A 26,416-nucleotide genomic window follows, 5' to 3' on the forward strand; every position below is an offset into this window, starting at 1 on the left:
ATTAGAATAACCCTGCTCTAAAGTTTACTCCCAAATCCAAATGCTATATGAGGTCCATATATGGCATGGCTGAGAATTTCTCTCCTCACTAAAGTATGATTTCATTCGACTCCTTGTGCATCTTTAAGAGTGCTTTGCTGTAGAAACATCAGAGTGGGGTGTTTTTAACACAGCATAATGATAACCACAGCATAACGCATATTTAAGGATATCTGTAATTTCTGGGCCAATTTTAAACCAAATCTAGCCCCATTCTAAGAAATGAAACAGAGCAACACAATCTCGAACATGAATATAAAATAGCTAAATCTTTAACCAAACTCTCTTTTTTGATTATGTATCCTTAAGAAAAATGTACCTATCCCTAAACTATAGTTTCACTAGTATTGTCAATCAATTAAAAATAAGAATTTTAAAAAAATGACTTCTTGACATCTAGGTAGATATTTAGGGTTCAGGGAGCATGATTAATTGCATTTTTTTAAAATAATTACCTAAATTAACTTGTCTCGACTTGACAGCCCTAGTTTGTATATAGCTTCTACCCAAACTGTCAAAGATTCCAGCTTTTCCTCCCACTGGAGTCTTGACTATTTGCAGAGGCTCTTGCGACCAAGGCCACCAAAGTGTCATTCAGTTGCCGTGGCAATCGCTCCTTGAATACAGTCAAGTTCATCCTCTGTGGCTGGTATGTATACACATATTCACCTCAGTTCTGCATAAGCTATCTACAGCAGTTTTACATCTCAAAACAACAACATGGTGGAATGCAAAAATAGGCAGCGGAAAAAAGGAGAAAGATTAAAAAAGTCAAATTCATCAATTCATTTCAAATAAAAAAAAGCAATAAAAATTAGATGAACATGAACTTGCTTTGTAAAGAAGCATACATCAAGTTCACCCAGATCAAATCAAATCACATTTGCACATCAGCCCATCTGATGTGAATAAGCAATTTAATTATTTCCTGTTGCTTAAATGGATGAAAACAAGCTAGACAGAAAATTCGGAAGAGAGATGATTTAAAACAAGAACATTTCCTGAAAAGGTATTGTATTTAGACAGAGAGAACATGAAGTTTCCTGTGAGCGACTCTGCTTTGTTGTTAAATGATGTCAGATCTACTCTGCTGCTCGGAGATAAATCAAGTGCAATGGATTTATTGAGGCACAACTGTGCTAAACGCTACTGTTCTTCATTGACTAAAATGGGATTGGTGTGAATATCTCCCTCTCGCTCATCATTCTGCACAAAGGAGGAGAGGGGAGCAAAGTTATATTTCTTCTCTCTTTTCCAATTACTATAATGGCACATAATTATGTCTGTTCATCAGCTTAAAATTGTTAACCCATAATTCATAAGACATCACTATTCCAACCCTCCCATAAGTGCCAAAATGCAGTGTCAGTGCTGTCACTGATTGCTCAAGTTTTGTGGCTGCCAATCACATCGAACATAAAACACTTTCCGGCTCTCCTTAGAAAGCAAATTTAATCATAAAACTTTACAATTATATTATTTTTCATAAACATGATTTTATTTTACACAATTACAATACTAATATTTATGGCTGTTTTAAGTTGTTCATTTTTCAACATAAAAACACCAAGCTTTTATTTTGGTGAAAAACCACTAGGTCTACATGATCCCATGTTGACTTTAAAGATATATATTTAGGTCTTGGTCTTTTGTGAATAACCTTTTTGAGTGAGAATTATCCAAAATATTGATTAGTAAATGCATTGAAACTACTTGCAGCTTTTTTGCCAGCATGCTGTATGGTTCAATATAATGAATTTAACACTGGTCCCTGGCACAACTGCAATCATATGAAACCAATCCATACTACCATGCAAGATTTAATTTAGACCATTTTATTCATGTACCAGGCCTGAGCACCTGTGGCCTTGTTTCAGTCACCTGGATTTACTACAGCCACCCTGTGATTAGCACAAATATCTTGTTATATTAACAAGCATATGGGCTCACAGAGTGAAGCCACAGCTAGACATCTGGGATATTGTTTCACTGGATGGAGCTGCTCTGGTCTTTCCAAGTGCCACACAAATGCTCGCTGTTGTATTCATGGAATTCACAAAGCTCAGAGCTTGGATCCAAATAACAGCTGTTACTGATACATATGAGAGACCCGTGAACCTCGCTTTGTTTTGTACAGCCTAATCACTTAAGGCAAACTGGGAAAAAAAACTACAAGGAGAGGCAAATAGGAGCAAGAGGAGAACATACGTCACACTAACGCTCTTTAAACACGTCCCAGAGGACTGATATGGTGAGGTCATCAATTTTCCACTTTGTTTTAATGCATCTGAGTTTTTTTTCCATTACTTTAAATGGACTGGTAAGAAACTCATTTGAGGCATGCTAAGTGCTACAGTAGTGTACGTGTGAATCATAGCATTACAGAAATTCTGCACACTTGCTCTCACATTTTCTGAGCTGATAATTTTGTTAAAATCTTCGGAATTCTGTGGAATGGTTTCAATATGACAGTGTTAAACACAGTTCAGAGTATTACACTCTTATTAGTAACTTAAAAGCATTATCAACTAGCCAAAATATTATGCAAAATGAACATTAAAAAAAATAATTCTGTGGACATTTACAGAGTTTTCTATGGATTTCTGCAAGCAGATTCTTTGCTTGCCTATAGTCATATAGCTACAGTATTGGATGACAGTAGAATCCACAACACAGCATGTGTGTCTAGGCTATATTTGGTAACCCAATGAGTAAGCTTTATCAAATCCATGTAAAGTATTACAGAAGCACAAGGAGGAAGATGAGCATGTATTAACTTCTCTAGTAAATTATCAGAAACAGCTCCTCTTAAAAAGGCATAACAACTTAAAGGGATAGTTCGCCCAAAAATAACACTCATGTCATTCCACTTCTGTATGACTTGAGAAAGTCTTCAAAAATATTAGTCAATTAATTCAGTTTAGAACAACTAAGGATTTGTTAATCTGGTTGACTGAATGTAGTCAACATGAATTATGCACCGATGATACTTTTTAGTGCGTTTGCATCCTTTTTAGTGCATTTGCGTCCTTTAGTCCCCTTCGTAATTGCATGAAAGGGAGCATCCCCAAAACATTCAAGAAAGTAATACAGGTTTGGAGTGACATGAGGGTGAGTAAATGATGCCAGAATGTTCATTTTTGGGTGGAGTATCCCTTTAAATGTTTATTAATGCATTCCTCAAGTATCAGTGAAAGGCTGTCATGATGGCTGTCATGATGGCTGTCCTGGGGCTGTCAGCTGGGGTTTGCCAAAAAATTATAGTTATGAGTTATTCCATGTCTCTCTCAGGATGGGAGAACTTCTTCATGCCTGCCTACCATAGCCACATTGCATGTCGGTGTCCCCAGAGACAGTTAGGTCTTATTCGCTACAACATGAAATGAAATGCACTATAGGGTTTTTTATACAATAAATCTTTTTTTAATCAGAGACATTGCACATCGTTTGTCAGTTTGTAAGTTTCATGTTTACTGATTTTCCAAATGCTCATACTACCAAGGAAACTTACTGTAAATGTGTTAATCAACCTTTGTGGCATAAAATAATTCAGTGTCAGTCCTTTAACTTGTGCATACGCACAGACAGACTGAGAAAAACATAACTCATAATGATTATTACAGTATAAACCATAGTTTCCTTCCTATTGTTAAAAAATGTTTAAAAATATTATAAATAAAGACTGATGGTAGGTGTGTCCTAACTTTTGAGTGTCCTTGTATAAGAAGGGAGCTGACCGATAAGCGTTTAGGCCTAAACATTTCCATTGGGATTAACTGGGCTGAGATTACAGAATATTTTTACAACCATCTAGACATGTGAGTAGTTAAAAATGGCTTCAGATTCTCCAGAGACACCAAAACTGAGTGTGGGAGTCTGAAAACTATGGGAGAGCAAACTTCAGTCACTGAAAACATGGAGTTTCACATGTGAAGCTTTGACTTTATATTTAAATATTGGGATGGGTTTTTACAAATCTATAGACTTTATGCACCATAGAAACAAGCACGCAGCCAACTTTAGAATTTTGCGTTTGAACTTCAGTTTTTGCAGTAGCTCTATATATTTCTATGGCATCGCAGTCGAAGAGTAATTAGCTGGTGGTGAAGTGGATTTTTAATGTTTAAAACGAGCGGTTCTTTCATAAATCTGCAAGATCTTACCTTCATGCTGTGGAAATATGAATCAGAAGACAGAACACAATGCATTGCACAGCGCTGAAAAGGGGCGGGATAACAAAGACTTCAGCTACAAGACATTTTGTTGTATTACTTAATATTTTAATAAGGTAAATTTTAAAAACTTAATAAGGTTTTTAAACTTACATGTTACACACACACACACACACACACACAAAGCCTAGAGCCCACAAATACTTTCTCAAGGCTGGTTTGGGACAGTGTGAATGAACCTCCTGTGTTGCTGCTGTCATCATCCTGCCACCCTTGGCTCACTGACACGACCCTGTACATCACTGTAATTATCTCACAAACTCCCAATGGATCAATATTATCTAGATTTAGAAATCCCATGTTTTGCTATCCAGGATCAGGTAATCCATTTATCTATGTTTGTGCCGGTTTTTCACAGCAAAATAGGATTGGATCGCCCTAAACCAGATAGACACTTTTTCAGATTACCAAAAATCAAGCGTAGTGTCAGTTCTGGCAGGTCACGTTTCTCAAGCTCGCATCAGCTGACTCTCAGCTGATCCACGTCTACCTATAGGAATACGACGCCTATCACTGTATACATATATATAAGCTCCTTCAGTATTATCAGTTAGTTACCCTCCTCCATCCCCAGCTCCTCCTCTCGTCAGTCTGGATTTGGCATTCTGATTACCCCTGAATCAGACTAAAATTCTCTAATTATGTTGTACATTAAAATAGTGTTGTCAAAAATATCGATATTTCGATAAATATCGATACTGAAATATCGGAACGGTACCAATACTAATTTCCCGAAGTATCGATACACCGATACTAGCCGAGGGGTCACTTTCACTTCTCGCCAAAGGCGTGTTGACTAACACGACACGTGACGCACTCGTCTCATTCGCTCTGGTTAAATAGCAAAAGTGAATGGGAAGATGGCGAGTGCGGCGCCGCAACCGGCTTTGGTTGATTGATAAAGAACACCGCGAGCGGGCATGCCGGAGAATAGCGCGGACACGCGTAAAAAACACACCGCGTGCGGGCATGCCGGAGAATAGCGCTGACACGTGTAAAAAAAAACACCGCGAGCGGGCATGTCGGAGAATAGTGTGGACAGGGCACGCGCTACACAACGCGAGCGGGCATGTCGGAGAATAGTGTGGACAGGGCACGCGCTACACACCGCGAGCGGGCATGTCGGAGAATAGCGCGGAGACGCGCTTCACACTCCAATTTGATACTGTTAAGTGCTTTGACACAATCTTTACTGTTAAAAGCAATATATAAATAAAGGTGACTTGACTTCATGCCAATCCATTGAGCATTGTTTCCGCGTGATGCACGCACGTTTGCATTTAAATCTGTTCATCAAATTACGTTAATGTAGGCTATTAACCAGCATTTATGACCGATGAACAATGCATTTGTTACAGTATATTTTAATCTTTGATTTACGTTAATATATTAACCAGCATTTTTGACCGATGAACAATGCATTTGTTACAGTACATTTTAATCTTTTATTTACGTTAATATATTAACCAGCATTTATGACCGATGAACAATGCATTTGTTACAGTATATTTTAATCTTTGATTTACGTTAATGTATTAACCAGCATTTATGACCGATGAACAATGCATTTGTAACAGTATATTTTAATCTTTGATAACAGTAGGTAATAAAAAAACAACGGCTCATGTTAGCTCTTGTCCAATGAAATAATATTAACAGATAGAACTCAGGACATTTTTTTCATGTAAAATATACCTCATTGTCATGTTCTAGACTTGTTATATTTAGCTTTAAATAAAAAAAGACCCCCTTAATATTGTGGCAGTTTTTTTCTCTGTGGTATCGTAAATGGTATCGTATCGAAGTTAGAAATTCTAGTATCGAGACAACACTACATTAAAATGAATTAATGATATCTGCAATACATTCATGTTGGTTATATTCTGTTTACCCTAAGCGGGGGTTATTGCTGCTCGCCCTGCTCTTATTCACGCTAGACTGCATGGATGTGCAGGGAGTTCTTGCCCAGAACAGAACCATATAACGCCAATCCAAACTGTATGCTAATTGTCAATGGTATTAGACAATATTGGTCCTGACCGAATCTGGATTACCAGTGCTCCAAATGGGGTTATTTCACAATGTAGGCTGCTAGCTAAAGAACAACAGGCAGAAGAGTCAATATGGGGGTCACTTTAAGTGTTTTTATTTGAAGAGAAAGAAAACAAACATACCCTTCCATTTTCAATTGCCTGTAAACAATCGTACCCCGTATGGAGGCACTACAGCGAGCTGTGGTGATGGGGAAAAAAATATGGGAGAAAAATTATATATTTGAATGCTTTTGCGTTCTCTCACAAAAGTAATGCGTTTCCCAAGAAACTGTTTATTTACAAAGAACTGAAGTTTTGAGAGTAAATGCAAAGTTTCTTGGGGGAACAAAAAATATTTGTGAGTGAACGCAAAAGCATTTTTCATCCCTTCTCATTTTTCACTATGGCCCTTTAGAAAAAAAACTTTGAGTATTCCCAACTTAGTTAATCTAATCGTTATCTTAATAATATATAATTAAATGTATAATACATCAGCACCACCATATGATGAAGTACTACATGTGTACTACAATTTCAACAGGGTATAAAGACCTTGTATAACGTAAGTTAACATTTACAAGATAAAAATGGTATATCAAAGTTCAACGTCAATTATACAGGGCTGAATAGTTCCCTCATCTAGTGGCATTACAAAAAAATATATTGGCATCAACAATACAAAATATAATTGTCAACCTTGATGATAACTGGCAATCTTATCTGCAAATGGCAGGTGTTACGAGATACCTCTAACTAAGTTTCCTTTTTAGCCGAGCGATGGGATTCATGGGATGCAAAATCAGCTTCATGGGACATTTTCTATAAATATTAATCCAGTTAGATGACAAAGGATGAGTGAAGAAAAAGTACAATCAAGGCAACGGATAGCAGAAGCGCACATTAAATTTTCATCACAGTAGTTTGAGATGAGAAAGAGCTTGGCCTTTCTTCTCTCCCTCTGAGTGTGAGCTGGGTCATTCCACTATATATATATATATACATATACACACACATACATAGCCTATATATTCATATTCCACACCTGTCCTAGAATTCTACTATAAAAAAATTATGAAAAAATAAAATTGTGGTTACTCATTTAAATATTACATAATTGAATAATAAATAATGCATAATTTGAAAAAACATGAAAAATGTCTGAAGACATTGTGTGCAGAAAAAAAAACAGAATTTTGTTTCAGTATTATAGGATGGCATATTGGCGCTTGTATATTTTACAAACTTATAACCACATTTCATTAAGTAATACACTCACCTAAAGGATTATTAGGAACACCTGTTCAATTTCTCATTAATGCAATTATCTAATCAACCAATCACATGGCAGTTGCTTCAATGCATTTAGGGGTGTGGTCCTGGTCAAGACAATCTTCTGAACTCCAAACTGAAATGTCAGAATGGGAAAGAAAGGTGATTTAAGCAATTTTGAGCGTGGCATGATTGTTGGTGCCAGACGGGCCGGTCTGAGTATTTCACAATCTGTTCAGTTACTGGGATTTTCACGCACAACCATTTCTAGGGTTTACAAAGAATGGTGTGAAAAGGGAAAAACATCCAGTATGCAGCAGTCCTGTGGGCGAAAATGCCTTGTTGATGCTAGAGGTCAGAGGAGAATGGGCCGACTGATTCAAGCTGATAGAAGAGCAACTTTGACTGAAATAACCAATCGTTAAAACCGAGGTATGCAGCAAAGCATTTGTGAAGCCACAACACGCACAACCTTGAGGCGGATGGGCTACAACAGCAGAGGACCCAACCGGGTACCACTTCTCTCCACTACAAATAGGAAAAAGAGGCTACAATTTGCAAGAGCTCACCAAAATTGGACAGTTGAAGACCAGAAAAATGTTGCCTGGTCTGATGAGTCTCGATTTCTGTTGAGACATTCAGATGGTAGTGTCAGAATTTGGCGTAAACAGAATGAGAACATGGATCCATCATGCCTTGTTACCACAGTGCAGGCTGGTGGTGGTGGTGGTGAAATGGTGTGGGGGATGTTTACTTGGCACACTTTAGGCCCCTTAGTGCCAATTGGGCATCGTTTAAATGCCACGGCCTACCTGAGCATTGTTTCTGACCATGTCCATCCCTTCATGGCCACCATGTACCCATCCTCTGATGGCTACTTCCAGCAGGATAATGCACCATGTCACAAAGCTCGAATCATTTCAAATTTCAGGTTTCAGGTTTCTTGAACATGACAATGAGTTCACTGTACTAAAATGGCCCCCACAGTCACCAGATCTCAACCCAATAGAGCATCTTTGGGATGTGGTGGAACGGGAGCTTCGTGGCCTGGATGTGCATCCCACAAATCTCCATCCACTGCAAGATGCTATCCTATCAATATGGGCCAACATTTCTAAAGAATGCTTTCAGCACCTTTGTGAATCAATGCCACGTAGAATTAAGGCAGTTCTGAAGGCGAAAGGGGGTCAAACACAGTATTAGTATGGTGTTCCTAATAATCCTTTAGGTGAGTGTATAATGTTAATAGAGATGCTCCGATCAGCATTTTTGGGGTTGATCACCGATTACCGATCACCAAAATCATGATCTGCCGATTGCCGATCACCGCCGATCACAGAATGGCAGGGGAATGGGAATCTTTTATCTATAATCTAGCAGAGTTTGCACCATTTGTCGAAATGTGTTTATTTAATTGTATTTAGAAAATAGATGTCTTAAGGCTACTGTAGGCCAGCTTTCCCAAATAAGGCAGAGTAACATTAAATTATTCCAAACAAAGAGGGGTCAGGCAGACCAACACACATCAGATCAGCCTAATGGGAGGGGATCAAGTTACACTTAGGCATATTTGAAAATTGTAGCCTCTTAATACACCCACTACATTTACTAATTGGCAACAAAATGTACAACTTGTTACACCGAAACTGGCTACTGATAAAAGGACAAAACTATGGCAAGTTTTTTTCTGTTATTATTAGGAACGTCTGATGTAGTTGAGCAGAATGCTCTTTTTTGAAGTTACTTCATTAAAGGACATATTTAATGAGATTATGCCTGAAAAGGCTTTGGATTTTTATCATATGTTCATTTAAAAATATATATTGTATAAAATTACTTCTTGTTTTGTTTTGTTTTATTGTATTTATATGATATTTGTATTTTTATAATTGAATTTTTGCCATGAAAATAGCTTTGAATGCTGACATGGCATTAAATAAAATAATCTGAATCTGAATCTGATGTAGTTGAGGAACCAACTACGTCAGATCAAAAAAATAAAATACCACCACCACTTTTGAAACATCTCGTGGCACGAATGTACCAATACAAATAAATAAAAACATCTCCAGTTAACTCAGAGCATTCATTTTGTTCATTTGTTAAATAAGAGGCGATCTAGCGCTGAAATGGTTTTTTTTTATCAAGTGATCAAAGTGCTCGTTGCCGCAGCGATCAGTGGCGCAGATACCGCGTTCTATTGTGGCTCGCGCGGTGCACGGTCTTCACTCGGATGCGCGCTTCAATCCGTTGGGAAACTCCCTATTCGTTCCGGTGAAGGAGAACTCATGTTGCTACTGCCAAGCTCCACTCTGCTGTTGTGTGCCCGTGCGCCACGAATGCAGGTGGGAAAAAGTCGCGCGAGTAATTTACGTCACGTGATTGGCTTTTTTGATCGGCGCTCGCCGGGGTTCGCCGATCAATCTATTTTTAGCCAATATCGGCCGATCATGATCGGCGTCCGATCAATCGGAGCATCCCTAAATGTTAATAATATAGCCTAGCAAACTTACTGAATTTTCAAAACCCGCTTCTTTTTTTTAACTTTAAATGTACAGATTACCAGCATAGTAATACACATGAAACAATAGAAAGCTAGATGATGAAACAGAGTTCATTGTAAGTGGCCTTAAAACCAATTCTTATAATGTAGATGGTGCCATGCGCACCATGCGCACAAAGGGTAACACACCATCAGGGTAACACACGCCACTAAAATACATGACTGAAACTGAATAACAAAACTTAACATAAGAGAGCGCAAACACAGAAAGAGTTCTTCTACACGCCTTGTGCTTGAACATACAAACAGGGGTGGAACGGTACATGTATTCGTATTGAACCGAATCGGTACGGGCGTCACGGTTCGGTGCGTGAATTAACACGGAGAATACACGGTATAAAAATAAATAAAACTCGCGTGCAAATTAATGTAATGCGGAACTACTGTTAGATACGCGAGTCCTTTAGGGACACCTAATCTGTTGCCCAGCTAGATTTGTTTACTTTAGCCTGCCTCAGCAGCGCAAGCCTCCGCTGACCACGCGCGCGCCTTACCAAATGGATGAGGCATTTATACTTCGCGCTCGCCAGTGTACTATTCTTTGAAACGGCAGTGTGCGACTCGGTGTAATTGTCCTCTAAACCATCAGGAATCAGCGGTGAGAAGTAAGGTCAACTCGTGAATGTGTATTTTAGTACTTTAGTAGCCTACTCTACTAACACTTTAGGACACCCAAACCACACTACTAAAGAATCGTGTAAAGCAGTAAACCAGATTCTTCCTTGTGACATTTGAAAAAAAAATTGATATGAGAACGTAACCTACAACTAAATTAACGTTATCTTACATATTTTCTAAACATTTTTATATAGTTTTGTCAACCTTTGTATAAAACATGGCCATTTATTTTTATTTAAATGGCTTATGTCTGCTATTGTTGGCTCATTTTGTTAATGTAAGCAACTAATTTAGACGCAAGAACTGTGTGTAAAAGATAATAAAATAAAAATAATTGCCTTCTGCATTTTCTTTTTGGTTTTCCCTCTATTGTACCGAACTCGTACCGAACCGTGATGTCTGAACCGAGGCATGAACCGAACCGTGACTTCTGTGTACCGTTCCTCCCCTAACAAACACACAAAATTATGTCAAAATCACTTCTTGGCGAGCATCCTAGTAAACATAGTCGGATGTGTCGAACATCGAGAACGTAAACCATTGAGAAAGAAATCGGATGCAGTTCATTATATTGGATCAGTGCATGTATTCGGTCTTGTGACAGCAGCCTAATCTTTGTTAACGTTAACTATTTGGACCTGAGCTAACATGAACTTACAATGAGCATGTTTATTTTTATTAAATAATATTAACAGATACAACCTTTGATTCAAATAATGTATTAGTAAAAATTGGAAATTGACAATAAATAAGATTCATAAATGCTAGAAGTATTTTTCATTGTTAGTTCATGTTAATTTAGTTAACTAATTTTAACAAATGGAACTTTATTGTAAGGTGTTACCCTTAAGGTAAACCAATTAACAATAGCATTTAAAAAATTCTCTTTAAAAACTACAAACAATTTTGTATAAATAATTAAGATATGGATTTTATGGAAGAATCATAATAAAATGTTGCTAAATGTACTAGCCTACCACTCGTTTTATCTTTTTTTAAGTTTTCTCAGCTGGTTTGTAACATTACAAAGTAACCAAACTCCATTGTTCAAATGAACCCTTTATAGTCCAATAAATAATTCGTTTTCAATTCTGGTCCTGGGGACCCACCGCCCTGCATATTTAGTATGCTTCCTGTTCCTTATACCTAATTCAGATAAATCACCTCTTTAGCAAAAAGTTAAGATAAGAGACAAAATATGCAGAGCAGTGCAGTAAAGTCATCATTCTGGACAAACACTTATTTTTCAGCTCACGACTTTCAAGGCCAAAATGGCGTTCATTACACCTTTTCTAGTAAAATATGTCAAGAAACACGTCATATCTCACTCCAACAGCAAGCAACTGCTAGAGTGAGAAGCAAATTAAATGTTTGTGACATCAAACTTGTTCAACAAACAGTTCCTTTAGTCAGCAGGACCGGGTTATTAACAAAACAATGGCATCTGTTATGTGGGTGAGCTTTTTCTTTTGCAGTGAACAATTTTATAGCATCTCTTAGAATGATAAAGTAACAAAGAAAAAAAACAGTATTCATGTGCATACACACACAATGCATGCATACTGTACGTACAGGCTACATATTTTTTAAACATTTATCATTGTGTAGTACTATAGTCTAAAGACAACAATCCCTCTGGAATCATCTAAAATTAAGCAACAGTATTACATTATTATTACTACTACTATTACAAATGATGTCCTCAAACATCTGCAAAGCATCATTTGTTTTCAAGACTTGCTATAAATGGAAAGTATAACAACAGCTGTCAACCGCAATGTGATGCTTTCTTATTTTAAACAAACTCTGAGATATATTTGAATGCTTTACCTGCTAATTTATTCAGATTAGATCTACTCCACTGAACATTCATGCACATTTCTAACCCGGTAATATTGAGCACATATACAAATTTGATTTGATCTTTCCACCTCACACAGATAAGGATACTGCAGTAACAACAACAAAGAAAAACAAATAATTGTTCATTACATATTAAAATGATTTGAATATTGGTAGAAAAGGTCATTTGCCTGCCACAAATAGAAGGATATAGAGTTCTCTTCCTGGAAAGTGGAGAGAGAGAGAAAGAGAGAGAGAGAGAGAGAATATGAATTGTAAATTGTGCTCTTTGAGGAATGTCAGAAAGAAAAAAAATCAGCTCAGTTCATAATTCTCAATCATTATACAAGTATATGTAGCCTAAATTTCTAATTTAAAGCCTGATGATACGGATTCTGGAATAACTTGAATCACACTTTTCTTTTGTTCTGCATTAGTGAGGTAGCCAATAGGGACGTCCCGCGTGACGTCACGCCATTTGGAGCAGCCATCTTGACGGAATAGAAAATGCTATACCGCTGGTGATAATACAACTCGTCGCGAAATATTTCTATCATGCCCGATGCTATGCAGTTGGATGCGATCAGATACGTGATCATACAAAAGGAATATCTTTATACCGTCCCAAAAGAAACAAAATGGAGAAACAAGTGGTTGGCGGCAATAAACAGGCAAACCTCTGATGCCGGTATTACTGTTTGGCTTCCAACTCAACACAGTCCAACTCAAAACCGCTTTGCAGTCTTCATTTTGGATCAGGTAAGTTGTCCCCTCGAAGGCTAATGAATGATTTCACGGAGTTCGGGATCAAATGTTATAAATCCACTGTTGCCATAGAAATCCGCAATGTTTGTTTGCACTACGATTCAGTATAACATAAGCTTGTCTTAGCCGGACACATCAGGCTCCCGCTTTTTCGAGATATATATATATATATATATATATTAGGGGTGACCCCGAACAGTCAAAGATTCGATGCATCGATAGGAGGAGCCTGATTCGACTACCAGTCTCACAGTCGAATCTTCGCAGAGGTTATATGAGGGTGCTCAATGTCTGATTTCCCATAGAACTACCGGTTTTCTGTCAATACGTTAATATAGGAGCCTATTATGATAATGCTGTAAATACAAATGTGCAAAGGAAGAAGCTTTAAATAAATATTTTTAGCGTGCATGAATAAATCCAAACACCCCGTGACAGATTTAAGTTTCACATTCGATACGTGACCGATAGAGGAGAGTTTTGGCGGCAGGGATTTAAATCTTTAAAAATGTCTGGGATAAGAAAATCTACAGAGTGGATGCACACCATCAGACAGGATATTTTCCCAGACTGGATTTATCATCAGGAAAAACATGATCGCACTTCTGCAGGCCAACGTTAACAAGTTGGTTTTCCTCTGGACATTCTAAAACGCTTAACGTGAAAAAAGCTTTTAAAACGCTGGGGCACTTTTACATTGCTTAATTAATGTATAGTAGGCTACCTCATTAAGAAACCATACAATGTGCAGATAAGCAGATGAACCCAGAATATGAACGCAATGTGTTCCTCCTATAGAAAGTCACGTAAAGCGTTTTCTTTATAATAACAGTTTTCAATGGGAGGAAAATTAGCGTTTAATTAAACGCGTTGCGTTCATATTCTGGGCTCGTCTGCTTTTCTTTAGGCTATACAGTATGCTTTATTAATAAGGTGTGTATAGAATTTGATCTTTTAATATAACTGTCTTAGGACATTAAGCCGTTAAACATTTTTCATGTTAAGCGTTTTAGAATGTATTTTATCCGCGCACACAATTTGAAAAGACTCAAACGGACACAGCGACACAGACAGAGTGAAAGTGATTTCAAAAAATTTCAGCCGGTTCGAATTTGATTTTTGGATGCTGTGAACATGTTTAGATAAACAGTCACTCGAGTTCAGCGTTTATTGTTGTTTCTGCAGTTAAAAAGACAAAGTTGACCCTTCTGGCTATACTTTCGATATTTTAATAATATCTTTATTTTTTTATTTTTTTATTGATCACTCAGGGTAATCTAATTTAACTATTTGTGGCTTGTGTTTTGAATATATGTTCCCCTGCACTTTAGGCACTTTGCACACATTTGTTCTGCATCTTGTGACTTGTTTCAGACTTATTTCGGTTTTTTTTTTTTTTTTTTAGAAAGGTATATTCTGTTCTAATTTTATTCTGTAAATTAATTGTCGATTATTTTTCGGTGCATAGATGTTGCGCCCTGTAGGTAGGCCTACTTAGAGCCTGCTCGCACAGGCAATTTAGCCGATTAAATTTGATTAGCATGTGAAATGCAAATCCTGTCTGCAGTGTGAAATTTCTGCAGCTATTTCTTAGTTGTATTGATCCGAAATGTTTTTCTACATTTTTTTCTATATCTTTGTGTGATGTTCAGTACATCGCGGCTTTAAAATCTTAAAGCCCCGCCCCCTCCCTAACCCCACACACACGATTCGACTATTAGTCGACTATAGGGAAGACTTGATGATTCTGATTCGACTATGAAAATCCTTAGTCGGGGACACCCCTAATATATTATATATATATATATAAATTTTTTTTTTTATATATTTTTTTTTTGTTGCTTTAAACAGAAAATCATTTGTTAATCAAACGTTTAGCTATCGCCCTTTATGATAGAACTATTGTGCATTTTTTTCACGATTCTAACAGTTTATGGGTTGACTACATTTTTGTAAAAAAAATTTGTAGCAGTGAAAAAAAACCTACCAACATTAGCTAGAAACAGTATTAAAGTAGTTGTAAAGAGTAGAGAAGAGAGCCGTGGAACTGCTCAGTTAGCTTCAGAGTCAGTAACGTTACTGGTAAATGCATTTACCTAACACAACGTGTTAGGTCAAAACGTTTTATGTAAATATACTATTAGTATAACATACTAATAATATATATAACCTACGGCAATGGATCTATTATTAGGGGTGGCCCACCCCTAATAATAGATCTATTGCCACTGAGTAGCTGATGGATGTATTCCGTCAAAATGGCTGACACGCGGCTAGAGGTCACGTGACTGGGAGATCCCTATAGGAAAGCGCTTATCACATTTGAGTGTTTAGCTATATGTTCCTCTTGACTGTCTTCTCCTGAATCTATGCCTGTCAGTGCACTTTGAGCTGTTCTACAGAGCTACATTTCTTCAACAACATGACTTCACCAAATGGTTTGTGAAACATATTTAAGGTATACAAGTGTTTGAGACTGTTCTCCTCACCCTAGCTGTATGTAAAACATTGTGAGTAACTGCTTATTTCTGTTTGCCATACAAAAATGAAAATGAAAACAAGGCCAACTGGCTTCCCTCCAGTATCCTTTTGCAATAGTGACTGCGCTATGGAAAGGGCTTGGACAACTTTTGATGACTGTTCAGGAACCTGACAGTGAAAATGAGCAATGCTGCAAACATTGGAACTGGCTTACGGACCTACAATTTATTTCTAGTGAAGAAGGCATCTGCTTCTGATCACACTAAATTACTTGGTTACAACAGGATACTAAACTGTTCAGGTGCATCAACTACTAAGAAGAAAAATGCAGAATATTCAGTAACGAACAAATATGGAATAGTACTTATGATTTCTACTTAAAAACCTGGGTTTCTAACTTTGTAATTGTTATTAATTAGAGAAGTACAATGGCCACAACAAAGTACTTGGTACTTGGCATTTTTAAACAAATAATTCTAGACCTTTTCTCGGAACTAACTTCACTTTTAGTGCATTCAGTTATAAATAATGGCAAAAAAATTATCAAAAAGTGATGTAGGAAGCCATTTCCCTTCAAGTTAAAGGGGGAACTTCACCGTTGGCAAAATGGGCTTTCAATAAAACGTGACTATCAACGCAGTAGAATGGCATAGTACATTGGTGCTTCCCTTTTGCCAAATAGGTTAAAAACAAACTTGGAACAAAACACCAATAATGCACTGGGCATGTTGCCATCCAAAGCCACTCTATATCCTATTTTGCTATACTTGACACTTAAGTCAAATACCGCCCTTGCTTTTGTAAGAAATATTTCTTACCAAACTTTGTCATAATGGTGTAGACTTGGTGTTCCCGGGTGCAAGGATTCAAAGAATAAAAGTTTAGCGGGAAAGAGTTATTTTCGGTTTCTAGTGAAGTATCCAGCACGTTGTACACATTAGCTAAAGGCTGAAAATAATCATAAATATTGAGAGAACTCCATAATGAAAAATCTGGAAAGACATGCTGGTTTGTAATCAACATTTCAAACTGGATGACAACAAACACAGTATTTTAGGCCAAATGGAGCTAGGAAAAAAATTGAAAGAAACTCCCGATCCATCAGCTTCACCCAAAGCAAAACACTGTCACGTACGGTAACCATTTTTACTATAATGCTGTTTCATTGATAAACCTACGCTTACAATAACTGTCGTTAATAACCCTCTGTCAATACGATTGTTGTGGGCCGGGATACAAAACTCCAGGAGTAATCAGTAGTTTTCACGAAAGCCCTGGAGCTGTCAAAAGACTTTTGCTGACAAATTTCTCGGTCCAGGTAACACGGAGAACTAGTAAATGTTGTCCATTTACATACTACCGACATTGTAAAAATACAAAACGGGTTGAAAATTGTTTGTCTAAATTACTTTGTTTGAAATGTGAAAATTATAGTTTCTATAACATTTGCTTTTCTCAAATATTAGCCTGAAGGGTTTAAATGCTACTTGCTTTGATATTATTCCATCTGAAGCATTGACTTCCACACACTTTCTTTCAAATGAAGTGTCCAAATACTTTTAAATATGATACTTGCCCCAAAGTTAATTAACAAAAAAATAAAGTGGGCCACTCACATAGCAGGTTGACACTAAAATGACATGACAAACATGTTGACTAGCATAAATCCAGTAGATTCAGCCTGCCACGTACAATAATAAAATTAGCACGTATACATGATTTGACACTATGTGGGTCTAACAAATACACAGTTTGTAGGCGGCAACAAGGCTTATTTCTGAGAGCACATTAGAAAAAGATGGGTGACAAATAAAGGAGAAACAGAGGGTGGTTCTGCAATAAAAATAACATGCCGAGTTTGGTTTGAATCAGGATGCATTCCAGAGTCTCCACAGAAATAATCGGCTCCACGCGTGGCACATCTCGCATTCATCTTGTGTGAGAGCATTACAGGAGTAAGGAGAGAGTGGTTGCTAAATATTGACAAAATATCAGCAATGGAAATGACCAGATGTCTGCCAATATATTAATCCAAATCCTGTTCATTTCATGTAATTCATCGGATTCATCAATTCAAGAACCGAAAATGTGTTGAGAATGTTGAGATCTCATTACGATAGATAGTTGAGTGAAATTAATCAACATGGAAAAGGTTTTGAAGATCGTGAAATTACGCAACTAAATGTGTCAACGGAGATGTTTCACAAGACACAAGCCTGCATTTAACCCTATTATGAATGTTGAAGACAGTTTTTGCTTATTAAACATAAGTCTGTGCTCTAAACCATTCAAGATTTACAACAGTTTAAGTTGCAAATTAAATTTTCAGGTCTATGCTCAAGTGAATGAATTGATTATGAATACAGCGTAAATATAATTTAGTACCATAAAATCCCCTAAAAATACAAAATATTAAATAAAAAACATTATTAAACTAAAATATAATGCATTCATTTTATTGAAATAATAAAAAAAAAAATCTGTCATTTCTGACCGACACGCGAAGAGCACCAGAGGGATATACAAGTGCTGTCAAATCGAATAATCGTATCTCACAAAAGTTTGTTTATATAATATGTTTGTATATATATTATATTAATACAGTAGGTGTGTGCTTGTGTATACACACACACACACACACACAGTACAATATAATATAAAAAATATATGTTACACAATATATGATAAATAAAATATCACATAGCGAATAACTTTATAATGTGCCTCAAGATGTGGCTCCTAATAAGACATCTAATATAAGCCTTAAACTGCAGCAACTGTTTAAGAGAGGTGCGGGCAGCCACCCACACACATCAGAGCTTGATCACCCTCATATATACCTTGACAACAGAAAAAAACAATGCAAGGGGGGAGAGAAGAAGAGAGAAAAGGCCCACCGCACCAGGGGCACTTGCACCTTAATTATCTCAATTTGAACCTCTAATGGTAAGATCGCACATTCACTGGAGGTGGTTAAGAGATGAAAAGCAGAGGTCATCTCACAGGGAAGCCATGAGCGCGTCTGGATGTTGTTTGTGAGAACAGGCCTTGGTTGCTAAGATACAAGAAGCACAATTGAGGGTCTGCACTTATAAGAGACATGTCAGAATCGGATCTTGAGAGGTAACACCAACTCACTCTTGCGGCTGCATTATAAAAAATAAAATAAAAAAACTTCCACTTTTCCAGAGCTTACACACATAGTTGTAAGCCCACTCTTGAAACGTGTAATGTCTTCAAGTAACCAAACAACATCTGTATTAAAGTTTGAAGCATAAATAAACAAAACACACTGAAGCATAAATATAAATTAGTGGATGTTTCCTTGTTAAATAAAAACATACTTCCACGTCCAGGCACTCACATAGTATTGGGGGGGGGGGGGGGGTTTATGTACCAGATTAAGGGCGTTTTCACACCTGAAAGTCCGCACCAAGGTCCGAACCAAAGTTCACGTTTTGATACATTTTATACTTTCAGAAAGTTTTGGTTTGCTTTCACACTGCAATTATGTGAGCGCAGTAAAGAACTTTACGTGACATACTTGCGTCCTGTCGTCATCATCTAGGTGGGCTGCACCTTGACATTGATTGGTTTGTAAATGGACGTGCGTCTGACGTCAGCGTGTTGTCAATTCGGCGGGTAACTTTGACAACATGAAGTAACAGATGCATACCGTTATATTTGGAAAATGTCTGCATTTTTGTGCGTTTTTTCCAGTTGACTTCTTATTATGTCATCAGACCATACTTCAATTAAAAACCTCGTCTCCTCTTCTCCCCATGTGCTACCACGGCTCATTTTTCCTGCCACCTTCTGTTTTTTCGGCTATGCGGGAATCACCGGATCTTCCTGTAAAAGGTCTGAAAGTCCGCACCATACAAAAATGATTTCACACTAGAAACGAACCAAACTTTTGTTCAGTTTGATCCGGACCGAGACTACCTCTTTTCGTCGGACCAAATTTCATCTGTGTGGTCCGGACCGTGGTCCGAGGTAGGTTTCACACCTGCAATTTTGATTCGGACCAAACTGAAAAGTCCGAAAGTCCGGACCAAACAAGGTATGAAAATTTACCAATAAAATGTTTATCGTTAAACCAATACCTGTTTCAGTACATAACTCATGCAGCCATTCCTTTTAGATGTTTCTTTTTTGAAAACATTGATTTACTATTGATAATTTAGCAGTGTTATTTTTCTACTCGTATTTTCATGTTGAAACTAAAGACATATTTGCATGTCATCTTTTTTTATTTGTCAACATTATTCAGTAATCGAGTACTCCGTACTCGAAATTAAAAATTGACAAAAATGTCCATCCCTAGTTAAAAATTACAATAATTTTTCAAGTGTATGATGTACTTGTTTGTTTTAATAGGGCTGCATGTTTTAATAGGGCTTTTATTGCTGCATGTAATTATTTGCATATTAATTTGATTAAATCGTTCAATCAAATGACCGCTCTAATTTATTATAATATATTATTATAATGAAAATATTAGTAATAGTAGTATTAATAATAAAAATAATTCTTGGTATAATAATCATTAATAATGATCATTGCTATTTTTTATTAGAATGTATTATTATCAGAGGTGTAAAGTCCAGGTTCAGAAAGTAAAAGTTCTCCTCAGCATTTTGTTCCAATCACCTGGATTTGCTAATTAGCACAGTTTTTCAGCCAGGCGATAGAACTAATTAGTGAAATCAGCTGGCTGAGTTCATGGGTGGAATAAACATATGGCAGGACTTTTACTTTCTGACCCCTGGACTTTACACCTCTGCTACTACATCTACTACTATTATTATTATACAATTATATTACTACTAATAATAATAAAAATAGTAATAATGTAGTGTAATGTAGTGATATAATTCTATAAGAATAACAGTAGATGTAGTAGTAATAATAATAATAGCCTAATAGAGATGTCTTCAGTAGCAAATCAGTGTTTGTGCAAAAATTTCACTGATATTAGTCAACAACTGAATGTATGTGATATAACGTAAATCGGCAACTCAGACAATGTAAAAGTGCAGCAAAAGTTGACAGTATATCAAAAGATCCTGTGTTAGAGCTGTGCATTAGTCCCTAGAAGTGGTGCCTGGCATGTTGAAAGGTTAAAGTCAGAATGAAACGGAAGTTATGATCATCTTTTCTTCCCTATTGTGACGTGTACCCATTCATTCATTATAATTACAGCAATATTCCATAAAAAAGAAAGAATTGTCCATTTTGATTTGATGGTGACTTTAATGCTTCCATAAGGGTTGACTCAGAAAGGCAAATTAATAGCAGTTCTTTCAAGAAGGACAGGGAGGACATCTGTTTTGAATTCCAGTGGGTCTGCATGTTATAGAGTGGGGCAATTCAATTAAAGCAGCCACAAACCATGTTACAACTGGAGATGTGCCATGCAGGACTCTGTCCACCTCTTCTGTTTTCCCCTAGGGGAAGCGTCTACGCTAGCTCCTCTAACTGAGTCCCACCTCCAGCTTTAATGAAGCACACGGGGGAAATGGAGCTGGAGATTGTGAACTGTCAATGATCTGTAAGACAATCCTGAAAAGCACCTTTGATTTCTTCTTATCCTTGCCGTTTTTTCTGGTGGTGTGGAAGACAACTAGTGGAATTTAAAATGTAACTAAAAATAATTGCAAAATGTCATCATTTCAACGAATTTGCTACCAAAAGTTGCAAATAATTAGCTGTACTCATCAGGACTTTATTCGGGCCAAAACAAGCCCGCTCTAACTCCTCCAGAATTGGTTTCGAAAGTGGATTCCCAATGCTTTTAGAAAAAAGATATGCTATGATCTGTATGTTTGAAGAAAAAAATCCTAAAAAAAGTACAATGAATAGGACTAATCAATTTCTACTGAACCCGGAACGCCCTTTAAATCTCAACCAAGGAACACTAAAAGTGACCTGATCTCACCTTCGTTCCTGCCCCAAAACCTCTGACCTCATAAAAAGCAGCACAGCACAGATCATCACAGCCAGATGAAGGCTAGTCATCTATGAGAGCACTCCTAATACATCCTTCATCCCAGGATTTCTATAAAACAACAATTATTGGAGAGTCCTGCTAGGTCCCGTGTAAACAGAGAGAGATCTGATATGCTAAAGACAACAGCATTGTGTGGAAAGAGCAACAAATACAGCAGTCCGTTCCCACACACACCATTAAAAGAGTCTGTATTTTCTATTAAAACGTTATTATATCTGAAGACAGATGAGTTTAAAGCAAATTTACTATAAAATGTAATAATAAAGAGTCGAAAGATTGCAACTGAGCATGGTTAAGTATACAGACTTTACATAACCTACTTCGAAAAATTATATTAATAAATCATTAAAAAATAATTTAAATTAAATTAAAAAGCTGCAGTTAATAGTCTACAGTAGTAAGTTAGATCTTTGTATTTGATTGATTTTTTTCAAAAAACTACGTTTTCCTTCTGCGCAGGTTATCATCACGTAATATCCACACAAGTCATTAGTACAAAGAGACTGCAGTTATTCATCTACTGACACACTTCTATCACTCAAATTATCTTGACCAAGTCACACAAAAAGAGAAAAACTGAACAGAAATTAAGAAAGCATACTTTAAAGTATGTGCTCACCTAGCCTATCCAGAGGCTTTGCAGAAAAAACAAGTGTGAGTCATCAACTTTTGTTGCTTTCAGAACCACAAGAACATCGAAGTGCTTTTCAAAAAGACCTAGCGTTGACTAATAAACATTATATCAGACTTATTATTTAAGCCCCGCTGCTACAGGTCAGCTGAAATTCTCTGAAGATTTTACTAGAGAACTAAATAAGTTATTATTATTAATTGTTAATAAGTAAAAAAAGCAGTTGAACAGTGCAGTAAACTGTTCTTCAAAAATAAAAACATGACCAACAGCGCATTATGAGAATGTTTGTCATTGAAAAGCAACGTTATAATAACGTAGCCTATAGTTAAAAAAACATTCATTGCACAAAATTAAATGAATGTTAAAAACAAAATGTTCACTTTCTCCATATGCATGTTGCACAACGCTGCAAGTGAGTATAATTGTGTATACTATCCATTCTGCTTTAACACATTTAAGCAATTCCATAAACTCTATGAAAGAGCAGGGAATGGGAAATGGAAAATACGGAGTGGAGCGGAGTGATAACAGAACACTTGAAATAGGTGAGGGGAAATGTGTCACTCCGCTCCCCTAACACAACCTTGTCCAGACTGGCTGTCAGTCCCTGCGGTGATTCTAGCAAATCTGGACGCTTTGACTTCTTTTGGAATCTTCATTGACAGAGGGAAAAAATTAACGACCTGAATAAATTCATAAATTCTACACAACTGTTGCCTGCAAAAGAGTATCACGCGGAATTGTGTAGCCTAGCCTACATAATAGACTAATCAGACTTGTAGGCTACCTATACGGTCAATTAAAATGACAACCACTGACAGAGCCTTAACTGACTGACTAAGCATGCCTACGTAGCCTATTCAAGTAAATGAATAAATCAATAAAATAAGGAGTTACTTAAAATCCAAGCAATAAAGTAATTAAAGCACATAAACACTGCACTCACCTGTTTCCACAAAAAGACGTCCTTTTCGTTTAACTTCCATGAGACCAACACATGTATGGCAGACAGTATAATTCCAGTGATGACCGCCGCTCTCATCCGCACCGGCAGAAGTGTGTAAATGACATAGATGAAAAACACGGTCCACCAGATGCCTTCAGACGCGCTCCGCGGCTCCACCAGCAGCACACCGATCACATGTACAGCCAGCACCACCAAAATGAGCACATAGCAAACTATCCACATGTGATCCTGATGGAAGCCGTTCCTGTTGCACACGACAATCAGCGTGAGGATGAGTACGATCGTCGTGGAGAAAACCACCACGTAAGTGAGCCGACACACTCCTCCAGCGCAGTGGAACCCCAGCATCACTGCGCACACCAGCACAAGAACGGCCATGAGCATCGTCAAACTGCTCTGGTTGAGTCGGAAGAAGTAACGCTGGTAAAGCCTCTCCAACTTCTCCGACTGGAACTTCTTGGATTTGAAAATCTGCATCACGCCGTTGCAGCACGCGCTCATGGAAAAGTTAACTTCAGGCATGAGCTCCTCCTCTGGCTTGGACTTGGCTCTCCTGTCCTCCAAACCCAACTCCACGGACTTGGGTCTCACTTCTCCATCTCGGTACCTCGGGGATGATCGGTTATTGTTGCGACTCTCCTCTCCGTGTTCTTGCCAAGCAGACTTGGATCTGAAACTAACCCGGCTGACGGTGGTCGTGGCTCGGCCCGGGTGTAGCTCGAAGTCATCGTCCTCTCTCCACCGACTGTTGGACCGTATGAGCTTTTTGCAGGAGGATCTGGCCGAGTATGGACATCCGTTCGCCACGGACTCAGACTCGCCCCAAGCGGATCTGTGCTCCGTCCCTCCCCTCAATACAGGAGCGCCAGCGCCGGGTGGGCTCACGCTGTTAGATCTGGACATGATCTCGACTACTTCATGCAATTTAAGACTTCAGTGTGCGAACCATTGGGTTTTGACCTCCTAATTAGGGTTTTAGTTCAAACAAAAGGTCAGGGGTCTAACAAGTTTGTTTCGTATACGTTTCAGCAGTGTTTTCAAATAACGTTTCAGTAGCCACGAAAGTTAGTCAGTCTGCGCTCGAGAACAGAAATCAAATCACCTTCGCTTGAGGAGGTGACCATAGCAACAGCTGCTTAGTAGCTGTTTAAATAATATCCAACAATGCATAACCACTATTATTAGCCTACTTATCAAATTATTATAGATTTTTACACGCCACTAATGTTAGTGTTTTTTTTTGTGCAAGAAGAGCCGAAACCCAAACAGATCAATGATATTTTTTTATTTGACCACTAAAAGTCATCGAATTATTCGTAGCCTACACTTTATAATTATAAAAATGTATATGATCCCAAATAAGTCGTTTTTACATTAAAGAGGGTGTGTTTCAGTTATTATTTTAGGGAACATATTATATTAAATTCATTTAGCCGATTCAAGACACAACGTTGCAGTCAGCTGGTGATTCAAAATAAGCAAAGAAAATCAAAGCAAAAAGGAGCTAGTAAAAGTGGCCCTGACGAGTTTTTCAATGCAGCATTTCGCATATTGCTTTTATAAAGTAGGACCAATGTGAAGAGAGAAAAGTTATTGAAGTAAAAACTCTTAAAACGCATTTTGCTAATCAATCCACTCTTCTTTTTTACATCATTCTAAATACATTGAGGACTTTAAATAATTAAATGGGCTATACAAAGTAGTCATTTGGGACAGATCCTCAGTTGGCTAGAGCACATTAGAGGACGTAAACGGCAGAGGGAGTTGTGCGCCACATTTCAATTCATAGATTTCAAAACACAAACCACCTCTGGGTAACGTTAGGCCGACAAATTACGAGGCTAAAAAAAAAGATTGTGAAAGTAATGAAAGCACAAGTATGTATACAGTTTATGTAGGCTTATATATAGGGTTCAAAGTTTCAGCACTAAATAAAAGTTAGATAAGTTAGTCAGAGAGCGTTTTTTTCACCTGTCGACAAATAAACAGAAGCGCTTTCGCTAGATGAGGTAACCATAACAACTGTAAGCTGCTCGCGAGCCTTCAGTTTCGCACGATATAGGTCCATAAAACATGACAAGAACTATTATGTATCACTTTAATATACATTTATATCTCACATTTTTGTCACAACTTAAGTGTTCAGCTTAAAAAAATTATTTCAGATAACTGACATTTAGATTGCTCTGTTAGTGCCGCCAAATGACAGTTTGCGTTAGCACGAGATGTAACGTTACCTCGAAAGAATGTGCCCCCCAACTAAATTTACATTTCATAACCTAGCAGATTTCTTTCTTTCTAAAAAACAAAAAGGGGAAAAAAGGTTCTTTTCAAATAGTCGACCCCCCTTGAAGTCACAGTAGCCTATGATTCGCACACTTCTTGAAGTTAAAACTGCGTTGTTTAGTCCAAATCAATGAGAACTGACCATTCGCCCATCACGCTAGATCTCCACGTTTTCATGACAGGGGCAAATAGTGTCCGCAAAAGTGTGGTTTGATAAGAGACGACCGTGCAGAGTACGACTCCATGGTGCGTATGCATTGATGCATTGATCCACACAAGCTGTACACCTGTGAATATTTGGTCGCAGCCCACTAGATCATTACATGATCACGATTGCTGTGAAAACCCGAGCTTTCCAACGCTCCTTGCGTCACCCCAAGATGACCTCACAAGTGTCCTTAAGCGAAGGAGTCTTCATCCGTGCTGTGCAGATAGGTATCTCCAAAGCTCTTGATGCAGTGGCAGCAACATCACCAGCGCTGGCGTATAGATGAGAGATGTATTGTCACGCGACAGGAGCGTCGAATCCGCCCTACTCGAAAAGAGCTGCGTATTGACTGTGACTGACGAGCTGCACGTCCTTTCCCTGCGGATTCTCAAGACCAAAGCACACAGAATTGATTAAGCGTTATCAGCCGTTTTGGTGCTTCTTGTCTTTGTATTGCCATTCAACC

The 26,416-nt window shown here is 37.7% G+C and overlaps 1 protein-coding gene across 3 annotated transcripts in view; it reads right to left on the bottom strand.

Moving 5' to 3' along the window:
- The window catches only part of adcy5 (adenylate cyclase 5), a 103,758-nt gene extending 77,342 nt beyond the window's left edge, over positions 1–26,416 (bottom strand). For all 3 annotated transcript variants that reach the window (XR_013197198.1, XM_077216871.1, XM_077216869.1), the window contains exon 1: positions 23,436–26,416. Coding sequence is in view for 2 of the 3 variants with exons in the window: in XM_077216871.1 (XP_077072986.1) it covers positions 23,436–24,359 (924 nt within the window). In the remaining variant the exon portion in view is untranslated. The remainder of the gene's footprint in view (positions 1–23,435) is intronic.

The sequence above is a fragment of the Siphateles boraxobius genome, unplaced genomic scaffold (genome assembly GCF_051911475.1).
Source record: "Siphateles boraxobius isolate OS27281-9 unplaced genomic scaffold, OSU_SipBor_1 7, whole genome shotgun sequence".
Lineage (NCBI taxonomy): Eukaryota > Metazoa > Chordata > Actinopteri > Cypriniformes > Leuciscidae > Siphateles > Siphateles boraxobius.